The sequence below is a fragment of the Mesitornis unicolor genome, unplaced genomic scaffold (assembly GCF_000695765.1).
Source record: "Mesitornis unicolor isolate BGI_N332 unplaced genomic scaffold, ASM69576v1 scaffold17447, whole genome shotgun sequence".
In the NCBI taxonomy this organism is placed as follows: domain Eukaryota; kingdom Metazoa; phylum Chordata; class Aves; order Mesitornithiformes; family Mesitornithidae; genus Mesitornis; species Mesitornis unicolor.
The window spans coordinates 1-19,591 of record NW_010198632.1 but is presented as its reverse complement, the minus strand read 5'-3'; the positions used below and the strand labels follow the sequence as shown (position 1 = coordinate 19,591).

General features: G+C 43.5%; 2 protein-coding genes across 2 annotated transcripts; one reads left to right on the top strand and one right to left on the bottom strand.

Annotated features, from left to right (window-relative positions):
- Nucleotides 1-469: 469 nt before the first annotated feature.
- PLA2G7 (phospholipase A2, group VII (platelet-activating factor acetylhydrolase, plasma)) lies at nt 470-6,476 on the top strand (the record flags this gene model as incomplete). Its single annotated transcript, XM_010189206.1, has 9 exons — nt 470-620; nt 1,235-1,328; nt 1,880-1,948; nt 2,406-2,553; nt 3,964-4,077; nt 4,348-4,439; nt 4,883-5,056; nt 5,702-5,850; nt 6,228-6,476. Coding segments are annotated over 9 exons (1,095 nt in total), but the record flags the coding sequence as incomplete, so codon positions are not given.
- A 4,654-nt stretch (nt 6,477-11,130) lies between these two features.
- TDRD6 (tudor domain containing 6) lies at nt 11,131-19,449 on the bottom strand. The gene is made up of 3 exons (XM_010189207.1): nt 12,837-19,449; nt 12,288-12,406; nt 11,131-11,208 (listed from the first exon to the last, which is right to left on the bottom strand). Exons 1-3 carry the CDS (start codon nt 19,447-19,449, stop codon nt 11,131-11,133), a joined length of 6,810 nt encoding a protein of 2,269 aa, XP_010187509.1.
- Nucleotides 19,450-19,591: the final 142 nt, after the last annotated feature.

Below are 19,591 nucleotides of genomic sequence, written 5' to 3'. Positions count from 1 at the left end.
ACGGCACCCATGGTGAGACAACTGACTTTGATCATGTCTTCTAGCAGCACTCTCTGGGAAAACAATGCCTTTAGTTTCAGCATGTTCGGTAACTTAAAAGAGACTGAGCTGAAAAGTAAGATCACTAAATAGAAAATTAGTTCTGTTTAGCTCAAACCAGTACACGAGTATTTGGAATGATTAACTTAATTAAACGGAGCATTTTGAATTAGCTGTAGAGTAACCTAGAGAAGGTGTTGTGTATCTCTATGTGGATGCCAACAGTCATGCTACTTTAAATTCATTGCAGAGAAAAAAGATAGTGGCATAGGATTGGCATCAAAGCCTGTGCAGGATAATAATTTCCTTGGGAGATTCTCTTAATTCTCTAGAGCTGTCGTTCTTGCATCTGAAGCCCTTGACATAAATTATTTTCCTTTTTCATATATAAATAAATATCAGTCTTGCTGTTTTTTTCTCCTAATCCCAGGGAAGCTTCTTGCGCCTGTATTATCCATCGTGCGATGCCACAGATAACGACGAGGCACCGTGGATTCCAGATAAAGAGTACTATCAGGGGCTCTCCGACTTCCTTAATATGTACCGAGTTGTAGGAGAAAGGCTCTTCCAGTACTACGTTGGTAAGACTGGGTCTGGTTTTATTCCTTGACTGCTGCCGGGGTGTGGGCTCTGTATGCAGCTCATATATGGCTGCAGGACTAAAAAATGTTCTTTTCCCAAAGAATTCTGTTTTTTTGGGTTGGGTTTTTGTAGCGATGCTCCATGCTGAATGTGACCCAGTTCACAGGCAGTCCCTCATTGCTATGCATAGGAGCGTCTGGGCAATTTGCTCTAGGAAGAGTTTCGGTAAGCTGCACCTGTGTGTTGGGATATAAATCCCACAGGGAAATGTGCAAATATGCAAAGGTCAAACAGATGCTAAGCTCTGAATATCAACAAGATTTGGAGCCTGACTGTTCTTGGAAATCTGTTCTCGTAGGGTTTTAAAGATATGGAAGCCTTGTGCTAGGCTGTGGATGAGAGGAGGAGACAGAAAGTATCTTCTACCAAGCAGAAATTATTTTCAGAATCGGATCCTTATTTGTCTCCTGTATTATAAGGATGAGATTTGGTACTTTATCTTCAGATGATCGCTCTGAAATCAGTGGTCAGCAGACTCTTGGGGTCTCTCCCACAGGAACAAACACTTTCTCTCATTTCAGCAATAATGACATATGCTTTGATTTTTCTCCAGGTTCAGTGACCTGTCCTGCAAAGTCAAATGCTGCTTTTAAGCCTGGAGAAAAATACCCACTCCTTGTTTTTTCCCACGGACTTGGAGCTTTTCGGTAATTCTGCAGTTTGTTAACAAACTATTTTTGTCATCCGTGGGGACAGCAGTCTCCGAGGACGGTTGTGAACAGATTTTCAGTAGGGGGTGAGATCCCCGTGGAGTTGAAGCAGATTTGAAGAACAGACTGCCATGTATCATTATGTCTCCACTGCAATCCACAGCAGTAAATAAAAGCAGGATTGATGTATTTGTGTTTTCCTTTGTATTTTAGGGGGGGGAAGGCACTTACCCATCCATAAGCATGTTGTGAAGATTAGCAAGTTGATTTTTGGACAGTTCTTTAAAGATGCAAAGTGTTATAAGTGCTATTTTTTTAGTACTTTTTAGCATTTTCCCTTCTGAATAGATAGTAAAATAGTAGTGAGGTTTTGTGAACAGGCTTTGGTGCCTGGCTTACAAAAGCCTGCTCTACTGGCTAGCAAATTCAAACAGAAGAAATACTGAATGGGAGCAAGTGCATAGGTAGTGGGGTCAACGTCTAAAGAGCAGTGTAATTGAAATAATTATGCATGCACGTGTCTCACCAGGATGTGGTTTTGATTGCAGGACGATCTACTCTGCTATTTGCATAGAGATGGCTTCCCAGGGCTTTATAGTGGCTGCTGTGGAGCACAGGTGTGTATACTGCACGTTTTCAAGTTCTGATGGAAAGAAACTTTCTCACATTGAGTATAATGTTATTTACTGTGAGGAAGAACTTAAGATTATTTTTTTTAAAGAAAAACTAACATATCTTCTTCAGCCCTGCCCACACTCGCCATTTCTCTAGCTCAACTCTTATCTAATCAAACAGAATTTGCTTAGGTAAGCTCTTGAATGAGAAGTCTCAGGGTAGATATTGTTTGTCGCTCTTCAGGCATGCTATTTTCTCTCTCTCTTATTGTTACAACTTGGCAAATACAAAGGAGGTGGAGTTTTGGTGGGGTTATTGTATTATTTAGGAAGTCTGTCTACACTCAGTTGTGATTGCAGCAGCCCTGGGTGGTAGCTCAGATCTCTTGAGATAAGTGAAGTATAAAACCCCAAACCAAATGGAACACATCCCCAGAAATAACCTTTGTTGATATTACAGAGATGAATCTGCTTCAGCAACTTATTATTGTAAAAAAAAGTCGGTTTCTGAACCACAGGAAGAGTCCACATCAAACACGGAGAAGGAGTGGATCTACTACAGGAAACTGAAAACTGGGGAGGAAGAGCGCTGTCTGCGCCATAAGCAGGTACTCATCCTACGTTTGTGTTCCGTGAAGCGAGGCAGGAGCAGTGTGTTTAGGACTAGCAGGCTTATTCCCTTTGGCCATGTCTGCAGTCTTCTGCCATAACTCAGGGGATATATAAACATGCATCATTTCCCCTCCGTGTTCCTGAAGACAGGAAGGCCAACAACTGCTCGCTTCAGAGCATGAACTACTTCCTCAACAAAGCTTTCTCATGCAGTTGCACTGTCAAGCTCAGTCAGCTGTTTCTCCTCCAGTTCCATTCAACTTTCTGTTTCTTCTCTGCTTCTTTTTTTTGCTGCCCAGCCTAGTCTGTGAGTGACAGAGAGTTGAATTCAGATGTTTGTGTGGCCTTAGGTTTGCCTCAGCTTTTGTTTACTGATGGATAGCAAGATGAATCACGGCTGCTCTAAGGGCAGTATTTGCTTTGTCCTCTTTAACACACTTTCATGTGGTTTATAGCAATGTGAGCAATGCAGACTTCCTGATTTTAAGTATTATCTGTGCTAGATGTGATATGGCCATAGACTTGACCTTTAAAATATGGGAGTGTTTTCTTCCATCTAATGCAAGCTGAGCCAGGGAGGTGTTTTTCTGTGCCATACAGACAGCAGTACAAGTGTCATTTCCTCTGTGCATACAGCATCCTACTTAGGAGTCTAAATAATAATGTCTGAGCTTCCAAATAACCTCCAGAAGCTGTTGCCTGCAAATTTCACTAGTAGAGAAGTCAGGAGATTGCGATTCATTTGAAAATCAGTGATGCGCAGACAGATTGGTGGCTGCCTACACAACGCAGCCCCCAAGGACACTGCTGTTCTTTGGTTCTTTTCTGAAGCTTTTCTTTTACTAAAACATCAAAATAAAAAGCAGTTCTTACACTGAACACTGGAAACCTTTATTTGCAACAGCTTTACTAAAGTTTCCGAGAATGTGGAAGCAGATAAAGTGGGAAGGGCTTCTTGGCTGTTTCGTACTTTGGCTGTATCCAGTGTAAAGACAGATTCAAAGCTGTTGTGCAGATGGGGTAAGTGAGTAATGACATTTGCTCATGAAAGGGAGCATGAGGACGAGCTGGAGTCAGCCTTTGCACATCTCAGTAACCACTTCTTCAAGTAGTGATGGGACGAAGGATTTTAAGGTCTTTGGCAAATGTTAGAGAGATAAATTCCTCCCTCTGCAGAGGATCTATGCAAGACCTTCACCTCTTTGGAGTTCCAAAAGTCAGTTTTGTTGTTGGTTAGAGTTCAGCTTTACAGCTCCGTTCTGCAGTTCAGAATAGTTGTTACCATATCAGAGACACAGGGGGAAAAAAAAAGATCAGACTAAGTCTTGTGTCCAAAGGGCTGTCAAGTCTAGCCCTGGTCTGATAACACTTTCCACTGCTGTGCCCCAACTTCTCTTTCTCCCCAGGTGCAGCAGAGAGCGCAGGAGTGTGTCAGAGCTCTGAACCTTATTCTTAAAATCAATTCAGGAGAGGAAGTAATGAATGTACTAAATTCAAACTTTGACTGGAATAGCCTAAAGGTGAGTGAAAGGCAGTGACTGCATTTTGTTAAACTCTTAATAATGCTTCTGGTTTCCTCTTCCATTTCTAAACTGGTTCCCATAAACTACTCTGAAGATCACTGTAAATCTATGAACATATTCTCAGGTCATCCCAAGCTGGATAGATAGTAATGGAGCTGAAATGATGCTCTTCTTACTTCAGTAGGATCTATGGCTTTAAAAAGTATTCCCTTTAAGTAAAGAAAAAGTTTGGGAAAGTCTCTTACAGCACCTGGATTTTCTTGACAGGATTCTGTTGATACTAGCAGAATAGCTGTGATGGGACACTCTTTTGGTGGTGCTACAGTTATTGAGAGTCTCAGCAAAGAAATAAGATTCAGGTAAGTATGCAAAACAAGGCAAGAGACATTCGGCACTTGAGAGGTGTGGAGCAGGGGGCCTTACCTAAGATCCCCCAAGTACTAATTTGCTCTTGAAGAAAAGTTTTCTTTGGCATGTCCCATTGTCTCAAGTTATGCTTCTTTCAACTGTGGGGATGTGGTAAAACATAATAGCTGTATCATATTATATCATGATACTGTGGGACCCTGCAGAAGCTCCTGTGCCCGGCTGCACCTGGGAGTGGAGACTGACAGATGCAAGAATGAATGAATTCTGTTCCCCCAGCGTAGAAATCACTTGGAAACAAAATGGTTCATTAACCTGTTTACCTGCTCAATCGTAGAGAATTTCTCTTTCCCATGTCACCTGCAAATCAAAGCATGCTGAGAACTTCCATGCAAAGCTTTCTGCCTCGGTGACAATATCCAGTTGTTTTTGACAGGTGTGGCATTGCCCTCGATGCATGGATGCTTCCAGTAGGTGATGACGTTTACCAAAACAGCGTCCAGCAGCCGCTGCTTTTTATCAACTCCGAAAAATTCCAGTGGGCTGATAATGTCTTAAAGATGAAGAAGCTCAGCTCCAATGACACAAACAAGAAAATGATCACTATCAAGTAAGTGTCCAGGATCCATAATTTCTGTGGTTGAAGATTAATCTTTACTCTCCTCTTGGAGCTGTTCAGTTACATGTAACTGCAGAAAGACAAATGGTCACTATTTCCTTATGGCCCAGGTTTTCACTGGATGTCTAAATGAGACAGCAGTGTGTCCCCCACAGTGGAGACAGACCTCAAAGCAACCCCAAGTTTAAGATACTCCAAGGTGTGCATTCCTTCCCTGGGGCACAAGTTTTGCTCTGGGCCTCATGCATCAGCCATGTTTGAACACTTGAAATAGCCTTCTGGGTGCAGTTATGCACTCACCTCGTGAAAGCACTGCCTACAGGGGAGGAATGGCTCTATAATGCACCTCAGAGCAGAGATACAACTCAATCTTGAAAGTTTTGCCAAGTCCACTCTTTACTGCTATTGCAACTACAGTGACTTGCAGTAAGCATGTACAAACCTCCCTCCCTTCTGTGGTCAGGAGTGAATTTACTGCTAATCTTGCATGCTCATGAGATTAACCTGTTTTATCTTCTGCTAAAGGCAACAGCATAAGATGCACAACTGTCTTTGAAGAAGTCTCTGCAGCTGATGGCATCTTCTAATCAGACAACTGCATTCTTATGAGCCTGCTGTTCGTTGCTCTATTTGCAGGGGGACAGTACATCAGAGCTTTCCTGACTTTACCTTTGTGAGCGGAGAAATCATCGGAAGATTTTTCAAATTAAAAGGAGAAATAGATCCAAATGAAGCTATTGATATAAGCAACCATGCTTCATTAGCCTTCATGCAGAAGCATTTGAGTAAGTATCTGTTTACATCAAAGTATGAAGTTAAATTAAGACTTAATTCATGTGGAGCTATTTATGGTAACATTCTGTTTGGACCAAGATCAAAACTAAGTGTTTCAGAAAAGTTTAAGTAGAAAAAACAACAGTCAGACTCTTTTTCTAGAGGTTTGTTAGTTACTTTGTAGTATCAGCAAATCAGAGGAGGAAGAGTGCAGTTTTGTTCTGATAGATAATAACCTGGAGTATCATTTTTCTCCTTCAAACATCATACCTCCCCTACTTTGCCAAGTTGACTCATCTGTCTTATAATTTAATTTTTCAGTGTAGCTTTATGAAAAGCTGACTACTTCACTCATTACTACTTGGGTTTTCTTTCCCCTGTTTTATAGGTCTTAAGAAAGATTTCGATAAGTGGGATTCTCTTGTGGATGGCATAGGACCCAATGTTATTCCTGGTACCAATATTGACTTATCTCCAGCTGAACCTGAATAAGGAATGCAAAGAAGTACTGAAAATGTCATCACAGACACCAGGACACTAATGTTGGCCAGATATTGCTCAGACATGTGATACACTGGCCACCTACACAGCTTTTGGGGTGTGGAACACACACAAAAAAGATAAGGCATTAGGTTACACTATTATGAAAATATAGAGGTTTTAGATCAGATGAGTTAGTGGAATTCTCTGAAATACTGCAACAGGGTAGTTTCTGCTTTACAGGCAGCTGGGGCAAAATCCACCTGGCAGTAATATGGTTTTGATTTAGAATCTGGTTTGCAGAGAGAGATTAAGCTCCAAGGAATTCAACTAAAGTTCTGCTCACCCAGCTTTAAGTCAGTTTGCATCCAGCAAGCCTTTTTGCAGTGTTAGAAAGAAGTTCTGTTATTCAACTACTTTGTATTTCAGCTGTGCTCTGACAACAGTTGAGACTTAGAGCAGGCTTTTGCTCCTTCTAGCCAGAGAGGTGCCAGTGGAGGAAGGTCTTCAACTTACTAAGTCACAGTAAAAGCTACAGAAATCGCTTAAAGTGTCAGCAGAGAAAGGTGTTTGTTCTGACACAGGACTTCTCATATTAATTTAATACACTTACATTTAGGATCTGTGCTTACTGCCACATGCAGAGGATGTTTCCATTCCAAAAGCTGCTGAAATGGTCACTGTTGTTGTAGCAACTGTAATTCCCCTGAGGCAAAGCTCCAAGCAGTGCCTCTCCTATTAATCTCTGTATTACCACTATTACTCACTGGTACCATCAGTAGGTGAAATCACACAAGATAAGTTTCACTTCTATCACTCCCTTATGCTGTTGTAGGCGAAGTTACAGAAGAGATGTGTCACTTCTGCCACTCCCTTTAAAAAGGGGTTAATAATCATTGCTTGATGATCTTGATATCTCTCATGGCTGTAATTCTCTCCAGAGACTTGTCTTTGTCCAGGTGCTAGCACTGCTGCTGTATCTGTCAGTAGAAGCAGTTAACTACGTGGTTGGCTAAAGAAGGCTCTCATTTTTAGAACAAAACCTCTTTTAATCTGCCACATGGAAAAGTGACTTCTAAATGAATAAACCTTGCAAAAGGGGGACTACTTCTAACTGTAGCCTGTTTCAGAATCAGGTTACAAACAAAACAAGCAGAACAAGCAAAGTAGTTAACAGTGTAATTAAATATTTATATAATCTGTGATCTTAACATGAGATTGCAACACCATCTAAGACTTGTTTTTTCCAGGATTTAATTAAATTTTCTCCACTCTACCACCATGTGTTGTCTCTATTAAGGGAACGAACATGCAAGCATTTCTCTTGCTGCACAAGCACCAACGCTTGAGATCCATGGTAATAACTCAGCCAGACATTACACTGCCAGAGATCTTGGGTTCCTGAGTAATTACAGCAGTGCAAGAAATCCATACCCTCTGAAAAGGGGGAAGAACCTATGCTATACAAGAGACTGGAAAATGGAAGCCCCTTTTCAACTCGAGGTGACAAATAAAAGGTGAGATAAGCTGCAGTAAGGAGAAGTCCTTACCCCACTGCACACATTCAGCAGCAAAACCATTCCACTAGGTCTGCTTCAATTACAGGAAAAGCTTTATCTTTCATGAGTGCAATTAAGGCCACGTCATAAATACAAGTTCTGTTTGGTACATGACTGATGTTTCAAAGCATTCACCATAGCTCACAGTGATCTAGAGAGCTGTTCAGGGCCAAAACAGAACCAGTAACTGCAGAATGTGCATAGCTACAAGGAACTGCACTGCTGCAGCTGAGGAAAAATACTCAGCATGCACACAGCATTTGGGCTGCTGCATAGGGAAAAAACGCAAGTCATAAAACACTGATCAGTACATGCCAGCCAAAGCTTTATTCCAGCTTCTTCCATTGCTTTACAACCACACCAAATGCAAAACTTCAACCCATTGTGTTCCCCTACAAAGAAAAAAAAAAACAAACCCCTTCCCCCCCCCCCCCCCAAAAAAAGATACTCTCAACTATTCTTTGAGGGGAAAAAAAGAACTAAACACTTAACAATGCAACTTTTCAAAAAGCAAACATCAGAAAGCAGTATTGTGCAACACAGTAGCCTACAGAGCAACTCAAGAAACCTTTGTTCAAGAACCACCCACCAACAGCTAGACACAAGTTAGTGCACACACAAATTAAGGAATGCCAGTCAAGAGGCAAATTCTTAAGTGAAAAAAAATGCAGCTCTAAGAAGCCACACTGACAGTAACAGTCTACCCCCAGGCTCTCTTCGTTAACGGGGATGTACGGGAGTGCCAGGCAGTCGCTCCGTTAGGTAGAAGAAACACTGGTTGTTCCCATGAAGCACGTTTCCACGGGAATGCTTGTGCGCACAGGTACTTTTCCAGCTTCGTGTGGTGAACGTGTCGTTTGGTTTCAGGGATGTTGGAGGACGTGAGGATCTTCAGCTAAATCTGAACTGCAGTCAGTTTGCTTTTCTGCAGGGAACAAGAACAGATCAGACACATCAAGATGTTTCTATAAACACATACGAATGCATTCATATCTGAAGTCACAGCTCTTCAAGGCTTCAGACTAAGTGTCATCAGCATGTGGGACCATATTAAAAGACTACACTTATGCAAAGTTATCATACGAGGATAAAACAGCTGGAACAACAGAACTGCACAAGAAGGTGAAGCACACGGTGCTCTCAGATTTCAGTTACCAGTTCAAGCCACTCCATCCCTCAGTGGGATCAGCACAACCCACTGCAGGAAGTTTTTTTTAATGAATTGGGTACCTTCTACTCAAACTGCATTTCCAGACAGCGGCCCATGCGTGCAGCAAGATCCAGTTGTGTACCACATGTATGACCTTAGCTCACATTTTCTGCACTGTTTCTGAAAGGGTACATAAACTAATACTGGGCAAAGTATTCAAGAACACAGACAGTGGGCCAATTTGGACAAGAATAAATTCAAAAATTTTTAAGTAACAATAAAGATGAACTTGTGCTATTCACAACCTATCCTTACAACAACTAAAACGGTATTATCGTGGGTTTAGATTCATACACCAAGATCTATAAAGGGATTTTCGTATGCAAATCCCAAATGACCATGCTTGGTAGAGTCTGCTTAGCAGTCACTCACCTTGCCTCAGAAATGTGAGCAAGAGTAGCATACTGGTGGCCAAAGCTCAAAACCCAACCAAAAATCTGCAGCTTAGGTGTACCACACCAGCTTGTCCAAGAGGCTGAAACCACTATGCTGAATAAATAAATACGAAATTGATTTCTAATCAAGACAGAGTAGCAGCTTTCATTGCATGTATTCATCATTAAACTGGCAGTATAGAAGCTAATGCTACAAAGAAAATTACAATTGTATTAGAGTAAATACATAACCTCAAAAAAAGTTAACTGTATTTTCTAAAGTGAAGCATTTTCTAGAAAATAAGAAGGTATCCAAATACTGAGTACACAACCCCTTTGGTAAGTTTAAGGTAGTTTTACCTTGAAGTAAGGACTCCTCTTGTAAGGACTGCAGGTTTTCTGTTGTAGGGGTTATTGCCTAAACAAAAGGGGATTCTGTTAGGAAGCTGCCAGCATTGCCAAGATGGTTTCCCATTGAGGTCAATACTTTAATACTATACTAATTTTTTTACTTGAGCACTGCTGGACTCTTATTTACCACTGCTTCCCCCTGCCCTCATAAATCACTACAGAAGTCTTCTGCACACTCTTCACTTTGATGCAAGAACTGCCTGTGAAGAATGAACTGGAAATTCATTCTGTTATTGTCAGTGGCATGGCTGATGACCTGAATTTTGGGTTCCAGACAAAAGTTTTTCATTTGTTGGTACTTCATGAAGAGTGCTGGTAAAAACCTTACTACCATTCCCAATTACTTCATAATGGAAGTATTTTTCATGATTTACCAGTTCGTTACATGCTCTACTAGCATGATCTGTCAAAAGCCACATATCAGCATTGCTGTGCAGTTCTTGATCAGCAGCTGTTTAATCTATTGCCAGACTGAATTCACAGTCCTCAGGCCAAACGGCTGACAGTTTATTTATATAGATCTATACCAGTTATATAATAGATTTATACAAATTTCCATAGTCTCCATAGAGCAGGAAGGACAGTATCACAGAATCACAGAATTGCTCGGTTGGAAAAGACCTCTGAGATCATCATGTCCAACCATTCCTGCCTACTCCCTAAACCATATCCTTAAGTACCTCGTCTACCTGCTTTTTAAATACATTCAGGGATGGTGACTCCACCCCCTCCCTGGGCAGCCTGTTCCAGCTTCTGACGACCCTCTCAGTAAAGAACTTCATCCTTATCTCTAACCTGAACCTCCCTTGGCACAGCTTGGTGCTGTTTCTCCTTGTTCTATCCCCCATCACCTGGGAGAAGAGACCAGCACCCACCTCTCTACAACCTCCCTTGAGGCAGTTGTAGGTGGTGATGAGGTCTCCCCTCAGCCTTCTCTTCTCCAGGCTAAACAACCCCAGTTCCCTCAGCTGCTCCTCATAAGGCTTGTTCTCCAGACCCCTCACCATCCTTGTGGCTCTTCTCTGAACACGCTCTAGAATCTCAACATCCTTCTTATAGTGAGGGGCCCAGAACTGAACACAGTATATGATATCTTAAAGAAAAATGGTATTTAAAAAATAGCGGTTGCCATGAATGCACAGATTTAAATGAATGCTACTTTGCCTTTCTATTCTCATTGTAACACAGGAAGAATCACAACAGCCCTTTCCGAGAATGAGTAGCATCTTCCCCAGCCCACTACCACACTGCCTTACCTCAGACGATTTGCAAGTTTTTTTTCCAGACATTCTCAGGATCCACAGTCTCCTCACTGCCACTGGTGAGATTCAAGACCTGTACAAACAAAGCCAGATCATATCTAGCGCTGCAGTGGATACCGAGAATACGCTCAGCAAATAAGACATAGTAGTAGGAAAGCAGAATTGAGGACTCCTTGCCTTTGAGGCGGCTTTCAGTCTGGATCTTGCAAGGAAGTGCAAATTAACCTCTACTAAAGCTGAATATCACTACTGAATCTGCTCAAGGCTCTCCTGGGCTTTAATCCAAATATGGAGAGAGAGGAAGGCTGGAAAACACCTACTAGATCAGAACCAGGAAGAAAGTAACGAACAGGGACATCACTATGTACCTGGCACTGACACCCATCTGAATACAGCTGAGGTTCGCTTTAGTTACCTAAGGAATCTACTTGCAAAAGAGCAGCTTCCATGATCTCAGGCATTCAGTCTTCCAAAAAGTTACTTTTATGAATTTATTTTTTGGATTTGCAACCTTAAATTACAATTTAAAGGCCCTTTAATGTAAGTATAATGTCTGTGCATATGTGTACATACAGACACGCTTCTCCTGAACTGGAGGAAGGCTTCTCATTTATCCCATAGCTTAAAGAGCAGTAGAACAATGCAGCCCATTAGAGTATACTGTTAAACTTAAGTCCCACCAACCAGTAATTCAATAGATATTTCACTGAAGTAGCAATAGTTGTGTATTCATTATTAATTACAGTGCAATTTAAGTTTCTTCCCAAGTGTTTGCTGTTTCCTCAAAACATCAGTAAAATAATGCCAAGTTTCATGATGGTTTAACGGTAACACAGCCCCACAGCAGAACATTAACCTGCAGGCCAGCTAGAACCACACACACGAGTATGTATCTCAAACTGGAGCCAGATCCTTCAGTCTTCAGACAATACAGGGGAACAAGACGTCAAGGGAATATGAAGTGTTGACATTTAGCACCCACTTGGTTTGAGTCGTTGCTGCTGCTTTGTAGTCTACAAGTCCAAAATCGGCCTCTGCAACACTAAGACTTAAATTCTGTAATAGCATTCTGTAAAATATTCAAAATTTGGAAGAAGCCCAAACAAGGACCGGATATTAAGAACGCAGAAAGAGTATTCAAACCATACTTACCCTGGTACCTTTCTCGGTTACCTCCAAAATGCGAGCCTCACACCATTTCAGAGAGGACCACACCACACACTTGGAACCAACAGCAAAGCCCTTCAGATTACACGTGTACTCACTGTGTTCTGCAAAAGTGATGAGATATCAATAAAGGAGGAAGAAAAAACACACACAACGAAAACCTCCTCTCAAAAAACCTCAAATGCCTCACAACCCTGCTCTCGTACTCCCCTGCCCCTCCAAACTACTTTTACTTAATAAATATTTGAAATTTTGTCATCCTGACCAGTCCTGAAAACGCATTTCATGCTCAAAAATAATTTCCAATCATAAAATCATTAGCTTCTCAAAGTAACAGTAGTTGCTGTTATACTGTCACGTTATGAGATACTACACTTAGTCTAGTGTCCTTAACCCATGGAAGCATACTGACATTAATGCTGATACAGTAACTTGCTAGGGAATAAAAAAATAGGTTTCTACAAGAAAGCTATTCTCATGTCTGAATGTGCACAACATTTTGAATATTTAGCTCCTTAAAATCAGATACTTTACCTGCACTGCAGTCAGTCAAGTTCTCATTTTGCTTTTCTTCCAGTTCTTCATCCCCAGGCTTACAGTCTGAAGACTGCCCATACATATTTCCATGTTCTTTAAAGGAGTCAGTCAAGTCTTGTTGCATCCACTCATCTTTCTTCTTCTGCCACTCCTTACATTTCTCCACTTTCCAGTCACATGATTTTGCAGTGCACACAGGCCTCTGATTAGTTAAGTCTTTTGTAAGAAATGAAAACTGACTTCCACCATTTGCAGAACTTTGCAGTGTAGCGTGTTCCAACTCCAAAAAGTCCTCGTCCTCCTGCGATGGCTGCATGCTGGGCAGCACCAGCTCCAGAAGCTGCTCGATTTCAGCACCTAGCAGCGATAGCATGTCGTGGGTCTTCAAGTCCAGTTGTTTCTCAGGTCTACCACCAGATGAAGACAGCCTTTGGGGAGGAGGCTCTACTTCCATCCAGTTGTCTTGCATAGCTTCTGCTTTAGGAACTCCAGACAAATTCAATTCCAGTTTCTCTGCCTTCTCTCCCAGAGAAAGCTGAACATCAGACAGAACCAGCTCTACTGTCTTCTCTGCATCGCCAACTGAAGGCGCTAAGTGCTCTCTCTCATTAAGTGATGATAACATTTCAAGGAATTCCAGAGCTGCCAACTCCCCCACCTCCTCACTCACAACTGGCAGCTCAAATGATTTCTGTTCCAACACTTTCTCTCTTGCTCCAATGCCCGAAGCTGTCTGCATTTCATGTGTCTCTGTTTCCAGAACTTCCTTTATTTCCTCATGAAAGAATGACTGCACCGAAAGTGCTTCTAGCTCCAGCATGATCTCTTTTAGATCTACATATGAGGACTGCGTTTGTAATTGATCCAGCTCTACTGACGTCCCCTTTTCATCACTCAAAGGTGACTGTACCTGCAGCATTGGCAGTTCTTGCAGTTCTTGTTTGCTTCCTAGGAAAGGGCTGGCTGCTGAAGCATTGCCTGTTAGATCTGCTTTCAGCTCAGCATCCTCTTGAAACAGTCCTTCAGGTAATTCTTGATTTGCAGCTTTCATTTCACTCTCAAAAATACAAAGACTGCAGTGTCTTGTTGGTTCTAGTAATACGTCATTATAGCACTCTCTCTCAGACAGAGGTATCTCTGTATCAAAGCTGCGTTGATGCTCAGCTGTTTCACATCCATGATGAGCTTTCCCAGACACATACTCCACAGCTCCAGCATTTGCTTCTACAGTATTTGAAGGCTCAAAAGTGACACCCAGGAAAGGGTCAGAACAAAATAAGGCACTTGCACTTTCTTCTTGGGCTAATCCACAGGCAGCAGTCGTTTCTTTTTTGAGACAATGACCCGTATCATTGTTTGAACATCTGTCTTCCTCTAAGGGGTTCTCAAGTTTTGAGGAAGCATTGTCACTGGTTTGTTTATTAGCCTTCCAAAAAGGCTTCATCTCCTCATTTATGCTCTTGCCAGAAGCTTCCAGCTTGACAACACACAGAGGGACTTCAGAAGCTTTATCTTCTCGAGTTTCTATTACTTCAGCTTCTAGTAAGAGGTTTTCAGTCACATCATAAAACTTAGACTTTGCTTCACTAAGCCATGAGCCCTCTGAGGATTTGAAACCTGACAGACAGCAAGCAAACGCTTGATTGGGTACTCTGAGCAACTCACATGGAATCTGGCTGACCATCTCCAAGCTGACAGCTTCCTCACTTCCATAATCCACGTGTCTAACAACTATGCTGTCACCTTCGATGCTGCTAACTCTAGCTCTGTAGAAATTTCCATCTTTACTGTATTTTGCTAGACAAATATCACCAATTTTAATACAAGATCTGCAGTCGTTCAAAGACTTCAGTCCAAGGTTTTCAGCTTCCTTTATTTTTTTCTTTATGTAGTTCACGTCTTCTGTATCAGCACCGCAACTCCAGAAGTATTCTGGACCATCCACCACACTCACATAAATTTTTACAGTCTGACCTGCCTCTGGAAACTTCCAGATAAATGATTTACAATCGCTTACACTGGAAATTTCAGCTTGTGCCTGAGGAGGCAATGGCTTGCACACAGTTACCACATCACCATTCTCTTCTCTATCAAGTATTTGTGTTGAACAAGATCTTTCTCTACTTGCAAGATTCTCATCAGCTAAATCCACTGTTATTACACCTTGATGGTCTCTGAGAATAACTTCCCATTTATCCTCAGCCTTCTCTACAAATTCACACGTGAGCAGAACTTCACTTGTTCTCTGGGTGAAGTGAAGCACCGCTTTCTCTGCCCAGTCTGTATTTTTTCTGCATGCAAGTCCACCTAGGAAGCAGTGAATGCTTAGCGCTGGAATAGACAACAAGTGTCCAGGGAGTCTGTGTGCATGATCAACATTAACTACTGAAGTATTACCATAATCAATATATTGTATACTTATCAAATTGTCAGAAGTCTTCTCTTTTACTACAGCTCGATACCATAGGTTGTCTTCTGAATAAACAGCACTGATTAAGTCTCCTGCTTGGAAGAATTGTCCACAAGGGCTCTTTGCTTGTGTCTTATTATTTAAGCTCTCCGAAATGCTGTTAAGCTGAGCCTCATCACTTTCCAGCTGAACATAAAAGTCCAATGGATCATTTACATGAGACACATACACTGACACTTTAAGACCCGGCACTATTTTCTGTTGCAGTACACCAGATACATTTTCAAGTGGTACACACTCGCCTTCAGCATCAGATTTTATATCTAACTGCGTATCCATCCAGAGAGAGTGCAGAGACTCATCGCCCACTTGATTTAACAAAAAAGCATCCTTCTTACTGCTAAGCATTTCACCAGATTCTAGAAATCCAGCTGCCAGATCTCCCTTTGTAGCAGGCTGGGAAAGGTTTACATCTTCCTCTTTGAAGTGCCTTTTGCTACTCCCCTCTCCTCCACAGGCTTCAGAGCTGCCGTTTTTAATTTCAAGAAGCCTACCTGCATTTGAAGGGGACTGTACAGTCCCATTCCTCTCATCCACATCTGTATTTCTAGAGCACAAAGTTTCATTTTCTACACGCCTACACAGTCCTGTATTGTTTACTAAGCTTAACTCCTTCAGTTTTGCATTAATTTGAGTATTACCATCAAACAATTCAATCAACAGCTTACCATCGGATTCCTTTGCTACTACTACCGCTTTTAATTGCCTTTCTAGGACAACTTGCTTAAACCACGTTGCAGCTTCTTTGGGAACATCAGTTATATCAGATAAGGAACACTTTATGGCCTGCATTGGCAAAAGCAATATATCACAAGCATCATTGGGTAAAGGAAGCAGATGATGTTTCTCTATGGTCTCTGTGTTCCCAAAATCCACAAAGAAGATTTCCGTCTTAGGTTCTGTTTTCCTAATCATTCCCCTGTACCAGTTATTATCGGTATACTTTGCTAGGCACAAGCTCCCTGACTTTGGCAAGGTTTCTGAGCTGGTCATTGTTGCACTCCAGCGACTGATGTTATCGGTAAGCTGCGCTAAGACATCTGCCCTCCTTTCAAGTTGGCAGTAAAATGTCCACGGATCATCAACATGTGTAATATAAACCTCTTCCTCGCTCCCAATTTTGATGCCATGCATAGAATAATAGTAAGAATGAAGCTGAATGGAGGATACCAAAGGCTTTTGGGGAGATAAAGGTCTGGCCACACCCCTCTTGGTCAGAAACTGGCAAGCACTCTGAAAAGGCGTCATTAAATCAACAATGTTAAATACCTCCTTATGGTTTATTGAAGCCAAGGCAAATATCGTACACTTCAGTGTAAAGTGAGATGCCGAAGTATCCACAAACTCCTGAAAAGCCTGAATCGCTTCTTCATCCCAAGCAAAAGGATCCTGACCATTTGGTTGGATGAAGTTGTACAGGCTGCACTTGAAAGCCTGAGTCTCTAACCTAAGAAAGCATTCATTAGTTGAGCGGAGGTTTGTTAGTGACACCAGCTCTCTGTTGCCATAGTCAACAAACAAGACCTCCACTTTTCCCGCAGAAGGAGCTTCACTAACAATTAAAGCCCTGTACCATTTTTCATCCTCTGAGTACTGGGCTAAACATACAGCATTTGGCCAAGCAGGTGGCGGGGATGAATTTTTACAGTACTCCTGAATTTCCGCCATTAATACCTTAAGGTCATGGCAATTTCTACTTAACTGGCACCAAAAACAACCAGGATTTTCAATACATGACACAACTACATTAACTGTAGTTCCCACTTCTAACTGGCCTCCATAAGAGAAACACGGCTTCGTTTCTACATCACTCTGTCTCCAACAGACGGGCAGGTTTTCCTTGCCCTCATACTTCTGAGCAGGAAGAGATTCACTACTTTTAGTATGGTGAATGGCTGCAACAGGGCGCTGTCTGGCTATCACAGCTGCACATGGATCAAGTGCTTTATTAGTTCTCTTCAGATCAGATTCTTCTCCGAGACTCTTCTCTGCATTTGTTTGGTTTTCCTTCCCAGCACGTGCCAGGGAACAAGTCTGGCTCACAGCTTTACCAGACGGTTTCTGGAGAGTCTCGGGTATTTCACACCTCTGATATTCAGCATACCCTCCTTGGGCCAAGAGTTTACTTACATTTTTCTCTCCTAATTGGGACTGGTCAAAAATTTCAACCATGTATTTGTCACCCTGCGCACTCAAAAAATGAGCATTTAGTCCCTTGCCCAGTACAATCTCTCTGAATGCAGACACAGACGCTTCACTCCAGCTCCCTCTCAGAGGGGAGACACCTGCCAAACAACACTTCAGAGCTAAAGCAGGCAGTTCCCTGAACTGAGGGAGCAGCTCCTTCACTGCACGCCGATCTACAGTTTCCATATTGCCTCTGTCCACCAGGTGTATTTCTACCCCACTGTCCAGCACCCTGGTGATCACTGCTCGATAGAAGACACCCTCCTTCTCACCGGTGCAACAAAGGGATCCAGGCTGTGGGTCCCACTCAGCACTATCCAGCTTTGTGGCATGGGAGTAAAAATTCCACATGCGCTGCCTCAGCTGCCTGAAGAGCTGGCAATGCTCATGGAGCTGCAGCCAGAACTCGGACGGGTCTCGGAGATGGGAGACCCGCACATCATGGAACACACCCAAAATCAGACGTGCACCAGCTGCAGGAGCAGAGGCCAAGTCTCTGTTCATTAAAGCAACAGGAGGTACTCCTGGTGGCAACTGCAGCTCTTCCAGCTGCTCCGGCACCTCAGCTTGGCTGGCCTGTGCATGGCTGCTCACCAGGCAGCAAGCCTGCACCCCAAAAAGATGATTCAAGTTGATGCCATTTTCCCCATACAGCACCACATAATAGCTATGCTCAAAGGAATTGAAGGCTTTGATGAGAGCATTCACTCCTTTGCCTAGCACCAACGTTTTCAGTTCATCAATCTGCGAGGGGGACCAGCCACAACCTCCATCTGAGACACCCTGAAGAGCACACGGGTAAGTCACCACAGGCATGCGAAAACACTCAACAGGCAAACGGCGCAGGTTAGCTCTAGTTACAGTCTCCTTCCTGCCATAGTCCACAAAGATCACCACAGCCATCTGGTGGTCCTGCTCCCCAGCAATAACCTCCAGCAGGAGTGCACGGTACCACTGGCCATCTACACCACAGGCAGCACAGGGTGAGCCCACTCTGGGCAATAAATCCTTCTCCCAGCAGTCATGAGCATAGCGTATGGTATCAGAAAGGCAACGGATCTCTTGAGACAGGCTCTGCAACTGGCAGTAGATGTGATGTGGGTCAGAGACATGGGTGACTAAGACAGGCTCTTTAACACCCAACTGAAGCTGTGGGTAGAAGTAATCTAAGGCAGGCAACACAGGCTGATGTAAGAGCAAAACAGGAGGAGGCTGTGGCACTTCAGAAGTTAAAAGGGAACGTGCTGGAAGCTGCAGCTTGAGCTGATTTCTTAATTTGCTGTGAGTTAAGAAGCGCCTGAGCACCTGACAGAACCAACTGGGAGCAACCTGCCTGGCCAGGCCCAGGTGATGCATCTGGGCCACAAGCTGGGGCAGCTCAAGCACTATGAGCTGCGGTGTCATCACCTCTCGCACCCGGCCAGACACCTCCTTTCCATGCAGGTAGCTGAGGAACTCCATAGCTTCCACTGTCCAGGTGGAAAATGGTGCATCCCCACAGGCCACCACCCTGAGGCCTCCAGAAGGCACAAGATCAGCCACAACGCAGCCCAGCACCTCTGGGGGCAGGTGGAAAAGCTCCTTGCAGCCCCGTGCCAGGTAATAGGCGGATGTGATGATCGTGCAGCCCTCATCAAGCAGGAACACGCGGTAACCCTGACCACGGCGACTCACCACGTAGCACCGGTGCCAGACTCCGAGCACCTCCACCAGGCCCAGGTCTCCAGTGCACAGCTCAGCCCCACCAGCCACCAGCCCAGCAGGATTCGGAGTGGCTGCCAGGCGTGGCCCCACTGCCGCCTGGATCTCACGGCGAAGACGGGTGTAGTCAGCATCACGCTCAGCCAGCAGCCCCCACAGCCACACGATGGGCACCTCAGGGCGCAGGCCTACAGCGCGAACTCGTAGGGCCAGAGGGGCACCGGGGCCGAGCATCCTCGGTCTGGAGCCCATCCCTCGACCTCTGCCTTTGCCGCCCATAGGAAGCCAAATGGCCGCCCCCACTGGCCTCATATGGACACGCGCCGCCCACGTGACCCACGGAGAACCATTACGCGGCTGCCCGAGTGGGCGAGTCCATTTTGATCCCCGCGGG